The following is a 21,766-nucleotide window of genomic DNA, read 5'->3' as shown; positions in this document are numbered from 1 at the left end:
AAGTGGTGGGAACCGAGTACGGGACAGACCAAAAAGCGCTATTTTTACGGCGCCGTGCTCCATCTGTATAGAGTGCTGCTCCCCCGGGACTGGCCGCCGGCAGCCACCCCTATGCCGCGGAATTTAACCCGGGACAGCTCCCCCAAGATGTGATGGAAAACATCTGGACAGCTGTTGTGTTCTAGGCCTACAACAAGGCCCAAGTATTCATCTGCACCGGTGGTAGCCACCCTCTCCAATAGCTCTCCCAATACCAGCTAACTGCTAGTACCATTGAGTGACCCAACAGCTCCAGAATCACATAACAATAAACTCATTAAAGACACATTGCAAGGCGGAATAAAAAACACTCTTAGTCAGTTATTACTTATCATTGCTTATTTAATTTAAAAAAAGATTAATAGTAAATGTGATACATTGAGTTCCATTGAAACATGTCCATGTTGATCTCAGCGCAGGTAATTAGGCACACAACATGAATGAATACATCCTTTCTATCCATCCTTCCGTCATACAGTAAACACACCAGAGAGCGAGAGGAGAAACAACCTCAGCGAAGACACAATGGAGACTGCCGTCCACTACAACCCATCCTGTCCCGAGAAGGAAGACCAGCAACAGGTTCCCCACTCCCCTCCTTCACCGCTTGTGTTTTCTGAGGCATTACAAAAACCACGTAAAAACATATATATTTATACTTAAACCATCATTGTTTAAGAGAGGGTATCCCGATAGACACTGATGGGTAGTGCTTCCCCGCCCCACAGCAGGCACCTTATAGGAAAAAAATACACCAGAAAGTGGTCCGTACATTACCCTCCGCCGGAAACGTCCGCGTGAAGATCATCATATTAAATATACTTCAAAACTATAAACGCACACTTACTCGCTGTTCATCGGTACGAAACGAAATAGGTAGCAACACCACGTTTGTACCAGGCTATAAGCATCGGCTAGTCACACTCAAAATCCTGACTTTTGTTCCTCCGTTTGCCAAGAAACACATTGCATTTTTAAGGCCTATTAGCCAAGAGTGGGTCATGCACTACAATGGGAAAAATAACCCCCAATTTCAACGGCAACAACAATAGCAACTCCAACAGCACAGCAATAAGAAACTAGGATGCTCTAGTGTAGAGTGTCCTCCCATGCCATGGCTGCAGCTAAAAGAGCTATATATGTACAGATTATGGTACAGCCAGGGACAGAACTATGTACACAGCACGATTCAATTCTACTGACAATTTCAGGTGTTTTTTTGGCTTTTTCCTCAAAGTTTTGGCTTGTTTTCCATGCTGTGTCACTGTGTAAGCACAATACTTCAGAATGTTCTCTTATTTCCCTTGGGTGGGAGACTTTTTTGTGGTTCCACAAAAGAACCCCAACAACGTTTTGGGATCTTAGGAAATATGAGGTCACCTGCAAGATTCTTGTTAATTTATACATTGATTTGGATTTGGGATGAGACAGATGTTGACGGAGTGGTGTTATTGGTCTATAATGGCACCTGCCATGACAAAGCACCCCACTTAATTAGATGGGGGCATTGGATGACAATATAAATGCAGTTTTGAGATTTTTACAACTGCGCTAAACGGTATGGATCCTGGCATTGGTCATTGTGCTGTAAAGCAAAGCAAAGAGAAAACCAACGTATTTAACGTGCAGCATATAATTATTCCTGTTTCATCTATTCTAACTTTTTGGCATCATTATTAACATAAACACTAACTCAATGCCTATATTGGACTCTAGGTCAGCACTAGAGAAATGTCCACCGGATAAAAACAGATCCATTGAATGGCACATAGGAGTTAAGGATTTTTACGTTTTTTTTTTGCTTGGCAAATCAAATTTGTCAATAATTGGCATTTAAGGGGAATGGACAATATGAATTATCCGGAAAAACAATCAGAAACCCCATCCAAATTGTCTTGATTTCTCTTTTCTTTTCCCATTCAAACCATAAAGAATATAAGTGCAAACAATAAGCCTATCAGAAAACCAATCTTAAATCCCAGTTTGAAAAGCTCTTTGTAAATCTCTAATTTCTTCTTATTTTTGACTCGGTCAGATCACAGATTAGCCAAAGCCAGTCAGGGCTGTAGCGCTTCGCTCGAATCGTCACACAACAACCCCAGAGATATTTAAAGAATGGTACAACTTACAGGTAAAATAATCAAAAGTGATCATCTACATCGTTGAATCACACCACTGTCGCCACATCAGACAGTAAAGTTTGTCTTTTCGACGAAACACAACACGACGATCATACAATATTTCCCACGTAACACCGTTTCTTGGCATGCAACCCAGCAGAAGAGGGCTCTGCTCACCAGAAAAGCGGTGTCTTGATGAACATGATCAGGTGCCGAATAATAATGACGACGGCTATGAAAGAAACAAATAAAAAAACAATAATCACAATCAGTTGAATAATTGCACAGTCATTTGGGAGTCGGGAGTAGAGACTGGGGGGGGGGTGCTTGAGAACAGGGGTTCCGGGGAAAGGGCTTGGTCGTCTGGTTTGATTAGCCGGACTCAAGAGCTACTCCGTTGAACTCTGAGAAGGAGGCTGGGTGCGGGGGATTGGAGGGCGGTCGGAGGGTGGGTGTGGCAGCGTGGTTATGCCGTCGAGGGAACAGACACCTCCAGCAGGCGGTTGTTCTTGCGCTTGCAGGACGCGCCATTGCCGTTCTTCGGCGCTCCCTGCACGAACTTGACGCACACCTTGTCCTGCTTGAACTGCACCAGGAACCTGCCGGGGGGAACACATGATCGGGCCCAATGGTTAACACCCAGCTTCGCCGGAACCAATCACTGGAAGACAAGGACAGCTACTTCTTTCTGGCCCTAAATAGGCAGTTTAGTACAAGTGAAGACACAATTAGAACGAAATAGACCCACAAGAAGACATGTCCCTGGACACTCAATTTCGTACAAGAATTTGGTGCAAGCATACAAATATGTGCAATTTACATACCCTTTTTTGGGGCTGTTCATGATGAATTTGGGCTTGTATATAGTGGGTTTGTGTGTTAGGCATGCATGTGTGCATGCGTGTGTGTGTATTTGCAGGAGCCCTTACTCATCAGAGATGTCTATGTCCAGGTGATCGTGGTTTACGGCCGTGGCGCCCGTGCGACGCAGCTTGGTGATGATCTCAATCAGGTGCTCGCTGCTCAGAAGGAAGTCCCCTTTGGTCGCCCCGGCAGAACCCTGAATGGAAAAATAGATACTTAAAAACAGCCTTGCATCTCTTGTTTGTAGATGTCAATTGCAAACGACATCTTTGTTGACATTTCGCCCAAAGAAATGGATCACTTAGTATATCAATTTGGTGTAGGGTTAATTATTCTCTCCACAGGATAATGACCAGCGGCCACAGCCAATAAGAATCTCTCTCGTCACGGGATCCCGCCCACCTCTTTGAGTTTGAGCGCGAAGAAGCCGTCGTTCTGCGTGCTGACCGAGATGCTGGCGAGGTCGGGCAGCGCCACGCTGGCCTTCACCTGGCCCGTCTTCTGGTCGGCCAGCACAAAGTTGTTCTTGGTCAGCAGGAAGATGCGAGCGGTGCCCTGTACAACGACGACAGAAAACACGATTTCATTCTGCATTAAAGCCAGCAAAAGCTTTTCTCAGATCCTGGGATTTCAGTTGACAGTAAACCTAGGGAGACAGAGTGATTCGTTACAATGTGATTATGCTTCTCTTTCATCTATAATTCATGAACTACTCCAGTGTTTATTCTGCTTGAACCAAGACCACCTGTGACGATGGGTCAGCCACAGACTTTTAAATGAACCTCACAAAATGTTAAAAAATGTCCGAAATGAAGTGGTTTCAGGTAGGTATTTTTTCCTCTGACTCCACTGTATCCACGCTCGTGTGATAGTGCTGCTGGGTTTACCTTGCCGTTGGCCCGGTTTATCTTGTTGACCACGTCGGCCAGCAGGACCTTCTCGTCCACGGCGCTGCTCAGCTTCTGGTACTTGGGGTTCTTGCTGATCTCCAGGTAGTCCCCTCTAAAAGGCTGTCCCACACTGGGGGGAAGATGCAACACCGTTCAGCACTCAGTAGGCACCACTACAGCGGGAACCATGGAGGTTCTGTGATGAGCGTGCTAGGGATTTCAAACGGTCTGAAATACTCATAAGGGTTATAAAGGAGAGACATAGCAGAAAAAAAGTACTATTTTTTAAATAAGCAACCGCAAAAAACCTTCCCTCCAGCTCCACTCCCTCCCTACTTTTCACCGCCATTGCTCAGAGATGCATTCACGCAACTGTGATTCACTGACAAGACGAATTTCCCAAACCAATCAGTAAGAAGCCCTGGTCCGAAATGAGCCGGGAACGGTCTTAATTAAACAGGGTTATGCTCGGACAACCAGAACAGATATTCTCACAGCGCATTTCCTTCACTAATAGCTGACAGATGGCTAGGAGATTTCTAATAAGTTACGCTCAAATTATAGCTCCTAAATCTAACTACAGCAGCTAAACCTTGTATTTCAGAATGAAAAACAGCCTTATTATAATTATTCGGTGTTTCTTCTGATAAAAAAAAACAAGATAGTAACAGTAACTAGATGATAGCTGCTTCTGAACTCCTGTTGAGTTTACAGAGTCTTCCGCTCTGACACTTTGTCTGTAACGATCTAGGGGACAGCGGGTGAAGCTGAGGGGAGCTGGGCGGGAGGCTGTACCTGCTGGGGTACAGAGCCTTCTTATCCTTGAAGATCTCGCTGGCCTGCAGCTTCTCCTCGAACACCGCCTTTCTCTCGTCCGTGAACCGGCTCCTGTACTTCTTGCACTACACACACACAAACAATACACACAAACACAGAAACCCTTAAGAACAGACTTGTCATTCTATATGTCGCCTCAGCTGCTTCGATTCATATACATACAGTATCTATACGTCACCCTGATCATCTGATGCATAGAGCAAGCTAAGCCTCGCAGCATCTCAAACCCTCAAGACCTGATTCTCATTGACTGGCAGCATTGACACTCACAGAAATGTAGATCCAGGTCTGATATGACTGGTCCATCGGGTTTATTCGTATATTTACATCCATGTATTTATGCAGCCCGCAATATATAGATATTTTTGTTAGACATCTGGGCAATTGTATTTAATCGTATTTGACACACGTTTCTTCCTCCATCTGTTTCATCTGTATCTCCCGGTGTACTGCTTCCAGCGTAAGGGCTTTGATTGGTCGGGCTTGCATGTCAGTCAAGACACAGTTAACCAGCCCTGTGTCCCAAGATTCTCTGTGTGGACGGGCTTGCGTCGTGAGACTATGTGACACCCGGCCAAAGTAGGAGAGTGTGTTTGCGAGCACTCCACCTACCCTCCAGTGGTGGAAGATGCTGCGGAGCTCCGTGTGAGCCGTGTCCAGGAAGCGGTAGGGCCGGGTGGGCCAGCTGCTGGCGATGGGGGACATGCAGGGCAGGTCGTGCTTCAGGCTCAGGAAGTACTTCTGCATCTGGGAACACGACGGGGGTGGGGGGGGGCATCGTGAGCAGGCTTATGATCCCATTAGGTCTACGTATTGGAGGTCAAAGTGGAGAAGCCTGTCTGGCTTCGTAGTTATTCTTTTGTTGGTACACCACCAACATCCCCACACCTTACACAACAACACACAAAGTTGTATCAAAGCCTGCTACGTACGACTCTCTGCATGATGAAGCTGTAAATCTTTCTGCCCGCGTTGGCTCTGAAGAACTTCCTGTACTCCCGGCGGACCTGGTGCAAAGATACAAAGCACAGCTGTCAATTACCTCCTAGGAAACGGAGAGAGAAGCAAAGTACCACGCACAGTACCACAGAGTGACGGGTTGACAGTGGTGCATGACAGCAAAATATATCCACACACACACACACACACCGTTTGGTTAGACACATTCGGGGAGTGAATGGGGGTTAAAACAGTGAACACATCAAAGGCAACTCATTGCGACAGGATTAGTCGTAATGAGTTGCTAAAAGTTAGTAAGGCAAAAGCAAAGCAAGTATTTAATTTACTTCAGAAAAAAAAAAAAAAAAGAGCAAATGAACAACACTGAGCATGATAAAAATTTAATCCACATTTAAAATGCAGAGGAGACAGGTTGCATTCCAAAATAACGAGAGCCGGACCCGACAGACAGACAGAAAGACGGACAGACATAGTTAACGCCTCTGAGCTGTGAATGATGTGGACTAGAAAGAGATGGGGTGAGAATATATTGTTAAAAATGGGTTATGTAAAAAAATAAAATTGGCAAGAGTAAGTAGGTAGCAACACCACATTTGGATAGTCCTGACTTTGTTCCTCCGTTTGTCTCATCCTGAACACCCGTCACTCGCTGATGTAGTTAGCCTGACCAGAGGAGAAGAGGTGGTGTGTGTGTGTGTTTGTGTGCATGCATGAGTGTGAATACATCTGTGCGCCCATACGATTTGACAACATGTCTAGTTGGTCAAACCTGGGAATATGCCCGATGTATTAAGCAGCAACCCGCCTATGCCGACTTTTGAAATGCAAAGTTATGAAGACGGTTCTACTCGTGAGGTGGACCTCCATGACACATGCAGAGAATGGAAACACTATAAGGGGTTAGTGGGTTGGAGGGTTGTGGAAGGTCTTATGGTCTGGTGGCAGCCCCAGACTGGCCCTGCCTTGGGGGGGGGGGGCCGGTGGGTACCTTGAGTCCCAGCCAGTAGGCCCAGATGACGGCCACGGCGTGCCTACGCCTGGCTTCCTTCTTCAGCCTCTTCAGCTCCCTACGCGCCTGTGGGAGGACGGTCGAGAGACACAGAGAGACAGAGGGAGAGAGAGGTCGAGATACATGAAGCAGCACTCCGGCTTGGGAGAGAGGCGGAGGAGGCTGAGGCGCTGTCTTGTTGGATCAGTTCACGCGTCAAAACACTGCGCGCGCACACACACACACACACACACCCACACTCGGACACACACGCCACATGACAGCCTTGCTGCGATCTAACCGGCGACAGGAAAAGCTCTGTGGCAGAATGTAAAGAGGTTAGTACTCCGTCAACTGATGTCGACGAGTGTAACACATGGGAGCGTGAGACGGGGGTGACCTTTTCCAGGGACGGCGGGGGACACCGGGAAAAAGGGCAGGTGTTAAACAGGTGTCAGGCAGCGGGGATCCAAACGTCACGCTAAAAGAGGAAATTAAAACAGGCACCCCTGACTCTTCAATTCAGCGGGGGAAAAAAAAAAAATTCAGCATGCCGTGTCTTGCCAAGATGTCGTGCAGAGATGGAGCGGGCGAGAGATAGAGAGGGAGATAGAGAGAGGGAGGCAGAGAGTCGAAGGAGAGCATGCACAGGTTGGCAAATGATCGGGAAACGCACACAACTTCTCCCCCCCCGCGCGCGCACACACACACACCAATAGTGTCCGCGGTTTATGTCCTTGCAGGTGTGCACGTGCGTTGTGTCTGACTCTGACGGGCGGGCCGCACGTACGCACCCCCTCCTCCATGCAGCCCCGGCCAGCCGCCCGCCTCAGAGCCATGGCCCCACAGGGCCTCTAATCCACCGGCTGCATGGCAAAGAGGCTTAAGGTCTTTCCTGCGCTCCAGACCTCCGCTGGCTGATCACCATGCCTCCCTTCCATTAGCCCGTCAAAACTAACAGTGTCTGGAAGGACCGGGCCGACTGGCTTGGAGGTAGCGGTGGTGCTGGGTGGGGGTTGGGGTTAAGCATAAGGGCTTTGCGAGGGTGCGCCACCGTACCCATGCGATGAGCACAGTGGCATCGTGTCGGGGGGGGGGTTAGAGTGTGTGTGTTAGTGTGTGTGTTAGAGTGTGTGTGTGTGTGTGTGTGCCTGCGATGCACGGAGCAACACACGTCCCTGTACATTACGGGTAGAAAACGGTCAAAGTGGATTGAAGCAGAAAAGACGTGCGACTATGGGATTGGTGGGTAGACGGGCGGCCCCCCGGGATGGGAGGGGAGGGATTGGGTTCCATGTCTCAACGGATGGGGGGGTTAAGAGGGATGGTACCGGCGTGACAAACAGACAAAACAATAAAAAAAGACGGGGGGGGGGGGGTCAAGCCTAGGTGAAATACCTTGGTGCCCTGCCAGCCGGCCCAAATGACCGACACGGCGTGCTTATTCCTGGCCTCCTCCTTCAGCCGACGCAGCTCTCGTCGGGCCTGGTGGTGGGGGTTAGGGGGGGTGGGGGTGGATGGTGATGGAGCAGGAGGATGGGGAGGAGGTTACATTTTGGTAGCATGGTCATTGGGTGGCAGGAGGCGTTATGGCGGGGGGATGTTAGTAGTGAGTCAAAGGGCAGTGGATACTGAGGTGACTTGGGCGGGGGGGGCTCTTTTAGGGTCTGACCGGATCTTTAATGGCGGTTGTTATGGTGCAGAGATAGGAGGCAAAAGCCATGTAGGTGTAGAAACCTTGGCCGTTGTATTGGCATTCAGCTGCCCTGGTTCTGCATTGGGAGAAGCGGGATGAGGAATCGTGATGGCTTCCTGGATTCAAACCATATTGGGCCGTTGGGAAGATGGCATGTTTAGTTTGCAGCGAGGGGTGGAGTGAAGTTCACGGCTCATTAGGACTGCTCTCTGATTCGCCGGCGCGGCTGGAGTCCCATGCTTCAGAGACTTTGGACGTGCGAGGGCAGAACAAATGGGCTTACGAGTCATCCAGTGGTTCAACGAACCACTGCGAGCATTCTGCTCTTTATCCTAATTCCTTAAGATTACCCGTCGATAAGGAAGCATGGGCCGGGTATCGTTAATACAACCGCATGGTAGAAAATGGTGGCCAAGAGACACTGGAGAAGACATTAGTCGATGGCAATGGGGGGAGTGGGGTTTAAACCTGAGGAGATTAAACAGATTATATGTGGCTGGAAGGTTTACGAAGTGCGACCATATGTGCCATGAGGGGACCATCTCCCCCCCCCCCCCGTTAGACATGGAATGTCTACATTAATGAACAGGCTCTGGACATGATGCGATGATCCATATTGAGACTGCAGAGATGAACGTGTGAGTACTTTACACTATAGCCACACACAGCCATCATGGGACTGTGAAAGGCCCGCGGGGGTTGCGACCCACGACACTTAAAGCACCGCGGTAACTGGGAACCTCGGAGCAAAATAAAGGCAACAATAAATTCCATCGAGAATGGTTAGTAGATTAACTTCCGAAAAATGTAACATGGACTAGACCAGCTTTGGGAAAAGGGGGGGGGGGGGGCGTTGACTCAGAAGTGACGGGCATTAGGAGCCAGATCCTCGAGGTCACAGAGGTTTTAAAGGGAAGGGGTGGGGTAGGGTTGTTGCTGGTTAAGAGGACGGTTGGGGTGAGGGCTGGGGTTAGGGATGGGGGTGTCCAGTGTAACGACTACTGTAACTCCTCGAACCCGAGCGTTCAAATACCTTGGTGCCCTGCCAGTACGCCCAAATGAGCGCCACGGCCCGCGTACTCGCCGCGACATACTTCAGCCGTCTCAGCTCCACGCGAGCCTTCACCACGGCGGCGGGGTTTGGGTGGGTGGGGGAGATGATCAGAGAGAGAAGGGAAGAGAGGAGTGGAAATAAAGAGTGATGGAGGACGGGGGGGGGGGGTAGAAGAGGAAGAAGCAGAAACATTTGATTTGAAAAATAAAGAACGGTGCGATCAGCCAACAGTAGCAGAATCAAGAGGACAGAGCAGTGATCACGCTCGGAAAGGGCCTGCTCAGAGAAATCACAACGCTTAAGCGCTGCCACTCGCCAGCAGAGATCCATTCTGGGGGGGGGGGGGGTTTTCAAGCAGAGTTAGCAAATGCTCGCACAGGGGGACGGGGCGCTCAGCTGAATTCACAGCGGCGCAGCGCTGAGGGACTGGGCGACGATTAGATGAGCTTGCATTAAAACAGGGCGTTATTAAAAAAAGGCAGCGGGAGGGAGCGTCCGTCCCCGGTGTTGTGGTTCCTCCCTGATAGAGGGAGAGCTGCTGAGTCAGTACCTGGGTGCCGTGCCAGTAGGCGGCGATGGTGGTGGCCGCCTCCTCGCACCTCTTCTGGTGCTTCAGCTCCCGCAGGATCTTGCGCGCCTGGCCAAGGGACACAATGAACGCGTTTTAATTTGCATTTAATGATGGTACTTAGTTATATCTTATCCTAGCTATCTTTGTTGTATACGGGGAATCGGTTAACCTAGCGAATTGTAAGTGCTTTGCACTTGGTTCTATGAACATCCTTATTGTACCGACAGTGATGTATTGTTTCACTTTCTTATGACAAATGTACTTATTGGAAGTCTTTTTGGATAAAAACGTCTGCTAAATGCCCTAAATGTAAATTCCTTACGGTTCATGTGCTGTACTCTGTAGCTCTCTAGTTTGTTTCAGATTTCTTTCGACCTGGCTGTGGTTGCCATGCGGAGGGCGGCGGCCTACCTTCCATCCCCTGGAGTACGACTGCACCATGATGGTGGCGCTCTTTATCTGCGTGTACTTCTTCTGTTGCTGTAGGGTGGGAGAAAAGAACAGTCAGAGACCACCTTGAATCCATTTGGACAGACACGCTAGGCAGGATTGTGTAGTGTGTAGTTGTGTATGTAGTACTAGTCGTTGGTGCGTAGTCGTAGGTGTGTGTGTAGGTGTGTCTCTGTCTGTGTGTGTGTGTGTGTGTGTGTAGTAGTATGTGTGTTTGTGTATGTATGTGTGTGTGTAGTCATATGTGTATGTATGTGTTTGTCTGTGTCTCTGTGTGTGTGTGTGTGTGTCTGTGTGTGTGTATGTGTGTGTGTAGTCGTATGTGTACATATGTGTGTCTGTCTCTCTGTGTCTCTGTGTGTGTGTGTGTGTGTGTGTGTGTGTGTGTGTGTGTGTGTGTGTGTGTGTGTGTGCGTGCGTGAGTGCGTGTGTGTGTTCGATTGTGTGTGTCTGTGTCTCTGTGTGTGTGTGTGTGTGTGTGTGTGTGTGTGTGTTCGTATGTGTGTGGCTGTGTCTCTGTGTGTGTGTGTGTGTGTGTGTGTGTTCGTATGTGTGTCTCTGTGTGTCTGTGTGTGTGTGTTCCCCTACCGCGTATCGGCGGTACCACGCGGCCACCACCACCTGGCTGTGCTTGAGGAGCAGGAAGTGCGTGCGGCACTTCCAGCCGCGGTAGATCTTCTGGATGAGGGCGGCCAGGTCCTCCAGGCAGCCGCGGCGCTTCTCCTCCAGGAAGAAGAGCTGCAGACACACGAGACACACAGGGCTCCGTCAAGAGCTACCTCATTAGCCGGATCCGTGTGCCGAGGGTCTCCACTGTTGTGGTGGTAAATGCGTCCAGGTGTTATCAACGCGAATCAGCACGCTACTGTATCGTCCCCCCGATGTGTCATTAGTCTGCATTTGACAAAAAGGGATGCCCTTTGGGCCTCTGGTAGTATAACCTCGGACCCAGCAGTCCTTAGACCGGTATGTCCAAGCAGAACACCTGGGGGGGGAGAAGGCACAGAGCCTGGGCTGGAAACAAAAACAGCAAGGGGCGGAATTAAGCCTTGTTTCCCGTTTCATTAGGAAGGTATTCTACCGCAGAACCCTCATTTGTGCGAGTGGGCGATTATTTCCGGATTTAAAAAGTGTATTTCTGCAGTGGCAGCGCCACACAGTGCTGCATTTTAAACCTTTACAGACTTCTACAGTTAACGTCTGCTGGCTGAGTTTGCGTTGGCCAATTACACGCTCAAAGATCACCACTGCCAGCCACATGATTGGCCAACACTAATACGAAGCGAAAGAAAGTGAAATTCCCTGTTTACTCCGATTCGAGCTCATCTGCTGCCATACTTTAGAAAATCTAAAGTCTGAATTCTGAGACTACGGTTATTACAACGAAAGCGCCCAGCCTGTTCGTAAAACCCCCCACAAAAGAAGGCTGTGAGAAGCAATACCGATGAAAAGTCCCCCATGGCAGAGACTCCAAACCAGAGGCTCGGGAGACATAACCTCCTCTCCCGAGAGCCAACTGCTGCACAGGGAGAAAGGAGGCGCTCGCATTGTGTAAACCTGGCTGAACCAGACAGACTTAATGGAGGCAGGATCTCTTGTGAAACTGCCACCGGCCGGGAGATGCAGGGCCGAGATGGAGTCACGCAAGGGAGATGAAAATCGGGGAATCGAAATCCCCCCGGGTGCTAGAGCGTGTTCTATGCCCCGGATTGTTCGGCGAGCCCGCAGAGAGGAAGACACTTTCTCCAATGCAGGTTTTAGAAACCAAAAAGGCTAGCGATGAGTATTAAAAAAACATTGAAAAAACATGTTTCCCATGGCGAGTATGTAAGTGATACCATGTGTTCCCAGAATGTTGGTTGTGTTGCTAATTGCTGTGGTGGTGGTGGTGGTGGTGGTGGGGGCAGTTGGGGGCTGTTTGGACCCTCCTAATTTGAGAACACAGAGCACTAGAGCCGGATAATTTCGGCCACTTGAAGCCAGCCCGACCTTATCCAGCGCATGTTCTACGTGAACGGGAACCTAAAGAGTGCTCGGCTGTTTTTCATGGGCCTTTTGCGTTGCTTTACCGTTCTGGGGTTCCTGATGAATATCTTTGAGTTGCCGTAGGCAAATTCTTCCGTCGAGACCTGGAGATCTGCCATGAGCACCTCCACACCCTCCCTACGGAACACCAGAGAAGTCAAAAAGGGTCAGAGGAGCCCTCCTTTACACAGCAGTTAAAAACAACAGAAAGCAGAGGTGGGAAGCAACTTTACTATAACAGAGAAAGCAGAAGGAACATGAAAACACCCCCCCTCCCCCAACCAGAGGGGAGGGAGGGAGGTAGATGAAGGATATATCTTGCACAATGCGTGGGAGAGGAGGACTCCGTGACCCCGTGGAGCTGGGTGCGAGGAGGCCAAGGGCTTGTTTACTAGACTTTAACAACAAGACACCAAATGTTTGGTATCAAAACTGGCAATCAGATAGGACCCCAGCACACACACACACAGAGGAGGTGGCTCCAGTGAATACAAAACAGCCATGCGAGACCAATAGGAGATAGAGAGTAAGCAGTGGACAATGTTTTTATGTGGTCTCCCCCCCCCCCCCAGAACGCCTTACGACGGTAAATCTGTTGCTAGTTATGTTCGTTGCTATGTAGAGCAGACACTACTGCAAAATCACACGTTTAAATGATTCAGTATGTCCGTCATTAGAGGCATACTTCAGGAACATTTAATATTCAGGTCATTTTTGGACAACTTTATTCAGATTAATGAACCACTAATAGGCAAAAAAACCCATGACTCAATAAGGCCCAATCAGATCATGCTTAAGATGGCTAAAGATGACACGGTTTCAAAAGCACAACTGGTCTCCAAGCCAACTCAAAGCCAAAGCACTAAGGCTAAGAAGAGCTAGTACTACAAGGTGTACCCCCCCCCCCTCCGAAAAAGTCCCCAATTGCAGAGGGCTCAGCTCCTACCTTGTGGGACCCTTCCAATGGGGCCAGGTCTGCTTGCAGAGCATCTTGTAGCGCTCCAGGCAGGGCTCGTAGGCCTGGCGGTAGGCGTAGCCGGCCCGCCTCACGCGCACGTTCTCCATCAGGCCCAGGTAGGCCACCTGGTGGCGCACTAGGGAGTCCGTGAAGATACGGGGCGCCTTCTTGTCATTGGGCTTCACGCACCTGTGGGCCGAGAAGAGGAGTTACCAAGAGTAAGGGATCGGGATGAAGTTAAAAACGCACAAGTTCACAATGCACTAAATAAAAAATAAACTGTAGCGCGGCTCTTTCGTTACCCTTCAGTCTCTCTTAAGTCAAGCTCTGAGAAAAAAAAACGCAATTATGTCGGGGAAAATTGGTCCACTGAACGTTGACCGTTAAGTTCAGTTGCATACTACGTCATATGCGAAGGAGACGTACGTTAGCACAACGAGAGACGGGGGGGGGGGGATCTCTGACCTGATGTAGTTGGGGTTCTTGGTCTGCAGGTTCCTCATCAGGGTGCCCACCGAGTGCTTGAACTGGAAGCCGGCAGTGGGGGGCCTCTTCAGGTTGACCTTGGCGGGGTTGCCCTCGGGGAAGAGCTGCTTGATGAGTTTGTGGTTTGCCTTGTACATGGCCTGGGACAGGTCGCGGTACAGCAGGTCGTTGTTCTTGTCCATGAAGCCCTCCACGCGGTACAGAACCTGTGGAGCAGACGAGTTTGAATGTGGCCTCCGTCACACGGCGTTTTGTTTTAGCTCAACTACGTGGTTTTGGAATCAAGTCCCTGTGCAAAGAGCGTCCTTTCGTACTGCTCTCGTGACGACAAAACACACAAGAGCTCAAGCGAGCAGACGGAAACATATCTCGGTACACGGCGGGATATTATCATGGATTAGAACGAGGTTGTCATTTGTAAAATTGGAATGTTCTGAGGATGAAAACGTTGTCTCTGCTAGGGTTGCATTAGTGTGAACAACACTGAGAGAAGATCTATTATAATGTCACAGCCACGTCAGTCACGCAAGAAAGACTACTGTGGCACGATTCTTCCTTCGGTCCCTAATTTCTTTTTGTGGTATGTGACGGGAAAATAACATTGGCATGGAAACCACAGTGATGGGACATTTGCCCGAAAAAGGACATCACGCATTAACGCGGAACTGCTTAAACCATCTTACTAAAAGTCTGATACATCCGGACACTTTTCTGAGTCATTTCTGGAGACATTTCGGAGAATTCCCGGAGACATTTCGACCAGCTACGCTGAGCAGAGCAGCGTACACCGCAGTGTGTCTTGGAGTGTGTTTCCCGGCCCGTGGGGTCTCCCGTACCTTGCCGGCGTAGTGCTGGATGCGGAAGCAGCTGTGGGGCAGGCTGTGGTCCGTCAGAAACTTGGAGTTCTTGCTGAGGCGGCTTTCAAAGTGCTGGTGCTCTGCGCACACCGTGTTCAGCTTTTCCAGGAAGGTGATGTCCGTGACGGTCCCGGGGCGCAGGCACTCCTCGTCCAGCATGGCCAGGATGCCGTTCTGGTTCTGCTCGTCCGCCGAGGACAACAAACCCATCCCCCCGGTCAGAAACATCCACTCTTTAACTGACAAGGCCGCTTTAAGTTCTGTCGCCCGTTTCATAGAGGCTTTTCAAAAGTGCTTAGCAAAGTTAGGCAAAGACGATAAAGAAATAATTTTAAAGGTTAATAAGTGCCAGAAAAATATCGTTCAAAGATACAGAACATACAACTGTGTGAAAAAAAAAGTGGCTAAAAGATCAAAGCCGGCATGTTTTTCACATGAAGGTCATTAATGTCATGTTCATATTCCGATGCACACCCATCTTCGTGTCCCGCACCCTTCGTACCTTTACACCATTAGTACGTCCAGGAAGGCGCTAACCCTATGAAACAGCAATGTGCACACACACCAAGAAACCAGGAAGTACCTCCAGCAGTTGACTTACGTTTTCAATGAGGTCGCAGATGACGGCGTTGTTGAAATACTCGATGTTGGTCCACTCAATGTCCTGTTTTCAGAAGGAGTGGAGAAAGACAAATCCCCGAGGTCAACGCCAGGTTGTCTTGGGTTTCACTTCTGCTTGAGCTCCTAATAAAGCCACTTAGCACTTCTCACCAAACTAAACACCCACTTACACAACTAAGGAGATTAACGGACATTGATCCTAAGTGGCTGGCTCGTTTCGCAGCTATCTCATATAAATTAAAATAAGAAGAAAGGGAAAGCAGCCCGTATCAGCGCATTAAGATATTTTGAGCGATTAAAGCTTCTGGCCACATATCTTTAAAAAGGAAGAAGCTGAGGTATATAACAGCTGAGGTAATGTGATTCAGGCCCAGGGTCTGAGGAGATACTAAACACCACAATTACACCACAGAGACAGCCCTGAATCAGTTCAATCCAATGGACCGCTTCAAATTAGCCAAACAAACAACTCGTGTTTAGTTTCAGTGTTTCAGTGTTAATGAATTCGAAAATTTTGGAAAATGATTGTAGATGTCTATTGGCCTGTTGCTCTGCTTTTGTTGTACCCAAACAGGATATCCTGGTATGACTTATGATAGATATAGAGAGATAAAGAGACAGATAGAGAGATAGAGAGATAGATAGATGGATAGACAAGAAAGCCCAAGCCTTCAAGAGTAGGGGGCACTTGATGAAGGCGTGACCTAAAGTACAGTGTGTGTGACTTCAGCTTCAGACTTCTGATTGGTCGCCCTCTTTTCTTTTTTAAAGCTGCCCTTTGTCCCGATCCCTGGAATTTTCCCATGCAGTCACACTGGATGGAGGCCAGGGAGTGGAATATCATGGTGGTGGTGGGGTTGGGGGTGGGGGGATGTTACGGTGGGGACTTGGAGGAAGAGGAGGAAGGAGGAAGAGGAGGGGAGGGGGGGGGGGGGGTCAAGGGAACAGCACTCACATACTTGGAGCTTTGAAAGCAAACAGAGCCCTGAAGCCTCTTGGGGACAGGAGAGGGTGGGGGTGGGGTTACTTTTGCTGGAGTGAGGGATCACATCCGTCCCCTAGTCCACAAAGAGACCAAGAGAGTGATAGAGAGAACTTTAGGAGAGAGGCAGGGAGCGAGAGCAGGCAAGGCGAGCCCAGGGCGTTTTTTTAAGGTGGGGGGGGAGAGTGATGGATGCAGGTGTGGCAGTAGTGGGGGCCGCATGAGGTAGAGGAAGCAGACGGTGTCTCAGGGTAATAAATGGGAACCCTTGGGGGGGGGGAGCTCAGAGGTTGGGGTGAGGCAACCATCAACAGGCAAAGCACATGTGAGCGGTGAGGAGATCACTGGCATGGACGTGCGCGCTTGTGTATGCATGTGGGTGTTTGCATGTTGGAGGGGGTCCCACCTCGCGGATGTACTCCTCCTGCTCCTCGCGCAGGGTCAGCTCGATGAAGATCTGCTGCAGCTTCTCGTTGCAGTAGTTGATGATGAACTGCTCAAAGCTGTTGTCCTGCGAGAGGGCAAAACACCAATTAGTTTCAACCCAGCTCACAGAGGTATAACGCACGCACACACACACACACACACACACACACACACACACACACACACACACACACACACACACACACACACACACACACACACACACACACACACACACACACACACACCTCATTAGGTTTTTCCCCTCTGGTTGAATAAAGGTTAAATATAATGTTTACAGGATGCTTCTAGAGATGAGACGTGCTTCTTGGTGTACAGTTTTTTCTCACTCAGTTTTTTCCAATTCCTACCCTTCTTAGGTTTGTGGAAAAAAAACACTGAATTTGTTACCTTCTTCATGGTCTGTTCCTACTGTGGACCTAGGGTGAGCCTACCACATTGTCTACCATAAACCCTCACTAGTCAACCTCAAATGGCCCATTACAAAGTAGCTGTGTGAGGGAAAAGTCAACCTGTATCAAATTAAAACAACTAAACAAGCAGTACCAGCATAACATTGAATAATTAGATACACTGCGAAACCAGTTGTGAATCCATTTCCTTATGACCAATTACAACCAATCACAACTCTTGGTTAGTTGGGTTAGTTGATGTTCAGTCAAACCAAAAAAGACCACTCTCAGGCGGGGGGGGTGTTAGTGGCATCTAGTCTAGGAGGTAAGCGGGCTGAAGGACGACGCACCCCTTTCCCCGGCGCAGCCCGCGGGCCTGAAGGACGCTGCGGCACGGCTAGCGCCGCACCGCGGCGCAGCGTGCGTCCTTCCTGCCGGGCTTCCGGGGAAATCAATACGCCGCCTCGAGCCGTCTTCACATCAAAACACACAACGGCAAACGAAAGCGCGTCTACAGGCGTCCGAGCGGCAGTGTGTGCGAGGGCGGGGACGAGCCGGGCTCATTCTGCTACTCAGACTCCCTGAGCTAGGAGGCTACGTCGCTAAAGGGGGATTTCTTAAAGGTGACATATTACACCACCAGGTGTGAGTGTGATCAACCATTGCAAGCCGTTTTGAAAATCGGCCTCTTCTGACATCACAAGTGGGCGTGTCCACCTAGATGTGTGCTGGATAGATCTACCAGCATACCAAGTTGACTGCAGCAAACTATCTATCCGTCATTCATCTAGGTGGACAAGCCCACCTATGATGTCAGACGAGGCATATTTTCAAAACGGCTTGTAACGGCTAATCAAACTCACCTGGTGGTATCATATGTCCCCTTTAAGGCATTCTAGGGAGTGAATATACATGCTGGTGTTTTGAGTCTAAAGTGAAACAAAACTTGCTTCTGCTATTGGCTTTTAAAATTGACTGTTTTTCAGATTTCCAACCAGCTTAATATTGTTACAATATGCGCAGTATATGCAAATGACCAATGGTTGGCGGGCAGATCTGCGTGAAGTCAACATGGAGGAAGTTAAGCATTGTACATTTGCATACACTTACCACATTGTTATGATGCAACGCTGGTAGAAAATTTGGAAAAAAGACGGTCCAATGGCTCATTTCAATGTTTTGATTAGAGAAAACTACAGTCCACCACATTCATCTTACATTAAAAAAAGCCAACAATGATCTTAAGTCGCGTTCTGCACTGAGCCATCGTCTGTTAACCCGCAGCGCAACACTTTGGCTTGGTTTCTTTTGTTTTCGTTATTTCTTTAATATTATTAAAAAAAAAAAATTTGCATGAGGAGCAGAGTTAGCACTAAAGAATGGCCTTGGGATCACAGCATGCAGACTGGGCAGAGCGAACGCCCCCCTTTCCCCAGGACAGATGGTACTTACGCCGTCCTGGTCCCCCAAGACACAACACAACATGACACAACATTCAGGGAGAGGGAGAGGGAGAGAGAGGGCGAGAGAGAGGAGAGCTTGGCGGTGAGTGGGGTGACACAGAGGAGTATGAGAGCTTGCACTTGTGAGACATGCCACTTGAACAAATAAACAGATGGGAAAAATAAAATATGAAAAAAAGTGTGAAGAGTGATTTGGACAGTATTTCCCAACCCTAAAACTCCAAGAGATGAGCTCTCGGACGTTTTATCACAACATGCAAATGGTGGCTCATCCGAAGCAGCTGGAACGCTGTCTCCAAGACAGCGTTTACAAAAGGTTTCTGCTCGTCAGCATCTGCTTTGTCACTCTGAAACTATGAGAGTCAATTGTAAAGGGTAAAAAAAATAATAAACACCACACATTTGGGCAAATCTCTCCTCACCTCGAATATCTCGAAGCCGTAGATGTCGAGAACGCCCATCACCTTGTGGCGGGATTTGGATTGGGCCTGGGGAGAAAGGTCAGAGGTCAAGGTGGGGAGCTCCTGGAAGACCCTTGGCCCATCCAGACAGAGCCCAGGGAGCCTTCACCCTGTGTCAGTATACAAACCTTTATGCTCTCGTTGATCCGGGTGACCAGCCAGCTGAACAGGCGGCTGTACAGGTTCTTGGCGAGCGCGTCGCGGGCGTAGTAGGCCTGCGGGAGAAACGATCAAAACGATTGTAAATGGACTGCATTTATATAGCGGTTTTATCTAAAGCGCTTTACAATATTGCCTAACATTCACCCATTCATGCACACATTCACACCATGCAAGACGACAGCCAGCTCAGCTCAGGAGCAGTTAAGGTTAGGTGTCTTGCTCAGGGGCACCTCAACACTCGGGGAGGAGCCGGGGATCGAACTAGCAACAGCCAACCCGCTCCACCTCCTGAGCTACTGCCGCCCACTTTTTGTACGATTGTACGGCTTAAAACAAAACAAATCCCAGCTTTTTGTGTCACATTGCAAGCTCATCTCAGGACAAAACAGACGGCGGATATTAAAATGCAACGGACTGGGAGTCAGGGAGAAGAGAACCAGAGGCCTGTGATCTCGGAAAGAGGAAGAGAAGGGAGCGCACCGTCCACCGTGACACCCATTACTCTGCTCGGTCTCAAGGGCTTCAAGGGTTCAATAGACTGAGGGAATACTTTGAGACGGTCGTATCAACATTATCGCTCCGATCCCCCCTGAGCATGCTCACAAAGGTCCTGTTGTTAGTCTGCGTCTGCCCGGTCTTTGTTGACTTTATTTTTATTAAAACAAAGCCTGTTAAAACCGGATTTACCTTTCCCACTGAGCAATCGATGGCGGGGATCAATAACAACGTCTTTTTAATACCCTTCATATAACATCAAGATAAAGCTTCAAGTCGGAGCACGCAATGCATTCATAGCAAGCCGCAAAAAGAGACAAACTATTTCCTCTCCACTTCAACAATCAGAGGTGAAGTGGAGTCAAGGAGGGGGCGACACCGACACCTACGGTTGCTCGCTTCCCCCACTGAGGCCGGCGTGACAGCGGCATCATTTTCTGCTCCTCTAAACCTAAAGCCCTATCTGCATCATCTCGCTGCAGCCGCCGCCTCCCCCGGAGATGGGAATGAACTCCCCCCGACCGCCGAGATGTGACCTACATTCGCTCCCGCGTCGCCGCTCATCTTTAATGGAGGACTTTCCGGCGACGGCCCGCCAGTATGTGGGTCGGCGGCCGCTGGAGTGATTCAGCGGGACGTAATGTGCCTTCGACATTTCCTGCATGGCCGCGAGTGTGTGCATGTCTGAATGTGTGTGCGCGCACGTGCGCGCACACACACACACACACACACACACACACACACACACACACACACACACACACACACACACACACACACACACACACACACACACACACACACCGGGACAGGGATGGACAGGAGGGGGAAGGGAGGTGTGGAGGCGAATAGGGGGAAGATTGCGTCCTCGCCTGACCGAGAGAGGGGGACCGACCTGGGACACGTTGAGGGTGGTGGAGACCTTCTCCAGCTTAGCCTCCACGGTGCGGTAGCTGAAGGCGCGCTCCAGCACCGACTGCTCGATCCCCAGCAGCTCACACATCTCCTTCAGGTCTGCAGAACAAGACACAGACACAGACACACAGTTTGAGTTTCTGTTTAGCATGAGCAATAACAGGCTCTGTGGGGGGAGATGGGGGATAAAAGGAAGATAACAAATTGAAGCTTTGTTTGCATTCATCTCAAATAGTCATCTGCAATCAACGCTGTCCATTACAATCAGGGTATCTGTGAATGCATCTCTTAGTTCATGTTGATGGGACAGATATGATTTCAATGAAAAATAATAAAAATAATTGCTCATGGTGAAACTATTCCTGTTAAAAAATGCTGAGCTGATGTCTTGGTAAATATTGTTCTGCTAGTCTGCTTCTAATCGGATCCAAGGTTTAAGGAGGAGAAAAGCCATAAACCATCCCCAAAATCCAAACACCAGTCCGTTTCGTGTCGTCCGGTGAGAGCCTGGGTTAACGGCATGCGTCGATCGCTCTGGTAACTGTAATCTCATTAGTCACCCCATGTAGGAGTCAAGCTAGGCTTTCGGTACTGACCCCATTGAACTTTTAACCAAATAGCCAGTTGTTGTGGCAGAGCAAATAAATACGCTGGAATTTTCCTGCAACAAGCGAACATGTCAGGCTGTGCCGGGGAGGGAAATGCAAATACCCAATTTACCTAATGGCAAGCAGGTGTGTGACTAAGGACAACACTAGGGAGCCACCGGCTAAAAGTGAGGCTCGTAACTAGAGCTACACAGCAGAATGAGCCTGGGACCGGGACACAGAGCCACCCATAGGGGGCAGCGTCTCAACAGAAAGCCAACTCATGAGGAAGACAAGGAGAGGACTGCTGGGGGTGGAGGGAGACTGAACAGGTACGGCTACGCAGCAACAACAGGCATTCTGGCATGGAGCCATCTGTGTGGGATTGGCATGCAAGTGTTGTGAAAACATGCAATGTGTACTGCAGACTAATTTGCCGGGTTTTT

At 49.3% G+C, this 21,766-nt stretch overlaps 1 protein-coding gene across 3 annotated transcripts in view; it reads right to left on the bottom strand.

The window, feature by feature from the left end:
* Positions 1–366: 366 nt before the first annotated feature.
* myo1b (myosin IB) overlaps positions 367–21,766 on the bottom strand; it is a 53,841-nt gene continuing 32,441 nt past the window's right edge. The window contains exons 10-31 of one of the 3 annotated variants that reach the window (XM_079733952.1): positions 20,714–20,832; positions 19,290–19,376; positions 19,123–19,188; positions 16,805–16,909; positions 15,397–15,459; positions 14,775–14,975; positions 13,918–14,144; positions 13,441–13,641; positions 12,539–12,632; positions 11,058–11,207; positions 10,431–10,499; positions 9,999–10,085; positions 9,428–9,514; positions 8,097–8,183; positions 6,699–6,785; positions 5,683–5,757; positions 5,363–5,497; positions 4,709–4,815; positions 3,911–4,043; positions 3,426–3,578; positions 3,089–3,219; positions 367–2,758 (exon numbers count right to left, since the gene is read on the bottom strand). In XM_079733952.1, coding sequence (XP_079590078.1) covers positions 2,626–2,758; positions 3,089–3,219; positions 3,426–3,578; positions 3,911–4,043; positions 4,709–4,815; positions 5,363–5,497; positions 5,683–5,757; positions 6,699–6,785; positions 8,097–8,183; positions 9,428–9,514; positions 9,999–10,085; positions 10,431–10,499; positions 11,058–11,207; positions 12,539–12,632; positions 13,441–13,641; positions 13,918–14,144; positions 14,775–14,975; positions 15,397–15,459; positions 16,805–16,909; positions 19,123–19,188; positions 19,290–19,376; positions 20,714–20,832 — 2,597 coding nt within the window. In that variant the 3' untranslated portion in view covers positions 367–2,625. The remainder of the gene's footprint in view (positions 2,759–3,088; positions 3,220–3,425; positions 3,579–3,910; positions 4,044–4,708; positions 4,816–5,362; positions 5,498–5,682; positions 5,758–6,698; positions 6,786–8,096; positions 8,184–9,427; positions 9,515–9,998; positions 10,086–10,430; positions 10,500–11,057; positions 11,208–12,538; positions 12,633–13,440; positions 13,642–13,917; positions 14,145–14,774; positions 14,976–15,396; positions 15,460–16,804; positions 16,910–19,122; positions 19,189–19,289; positions 19,377–20,713; positions 20,833–21,766) is intronic. The other 2 variants (XM_079733950.1, XM_079733951.1) reach the window with 2 other exon arrangements.

Source organism: Pollachius pollachius (assembly GCF_949987615.1).
Source record: "Pollachius pollachius genome assembly, chromosome: 3".
Lineage (NCBI taxonomy): Eukaryota > Metazoa > Chordata > Actinopteri > Gadiformes > Gadidae > Pollachius > Pollachius pollachius.
Note: the sequence above shows the minus strand (reverse complement) of the source record. Positions and strands in the feature narration are given on the sequence as shown.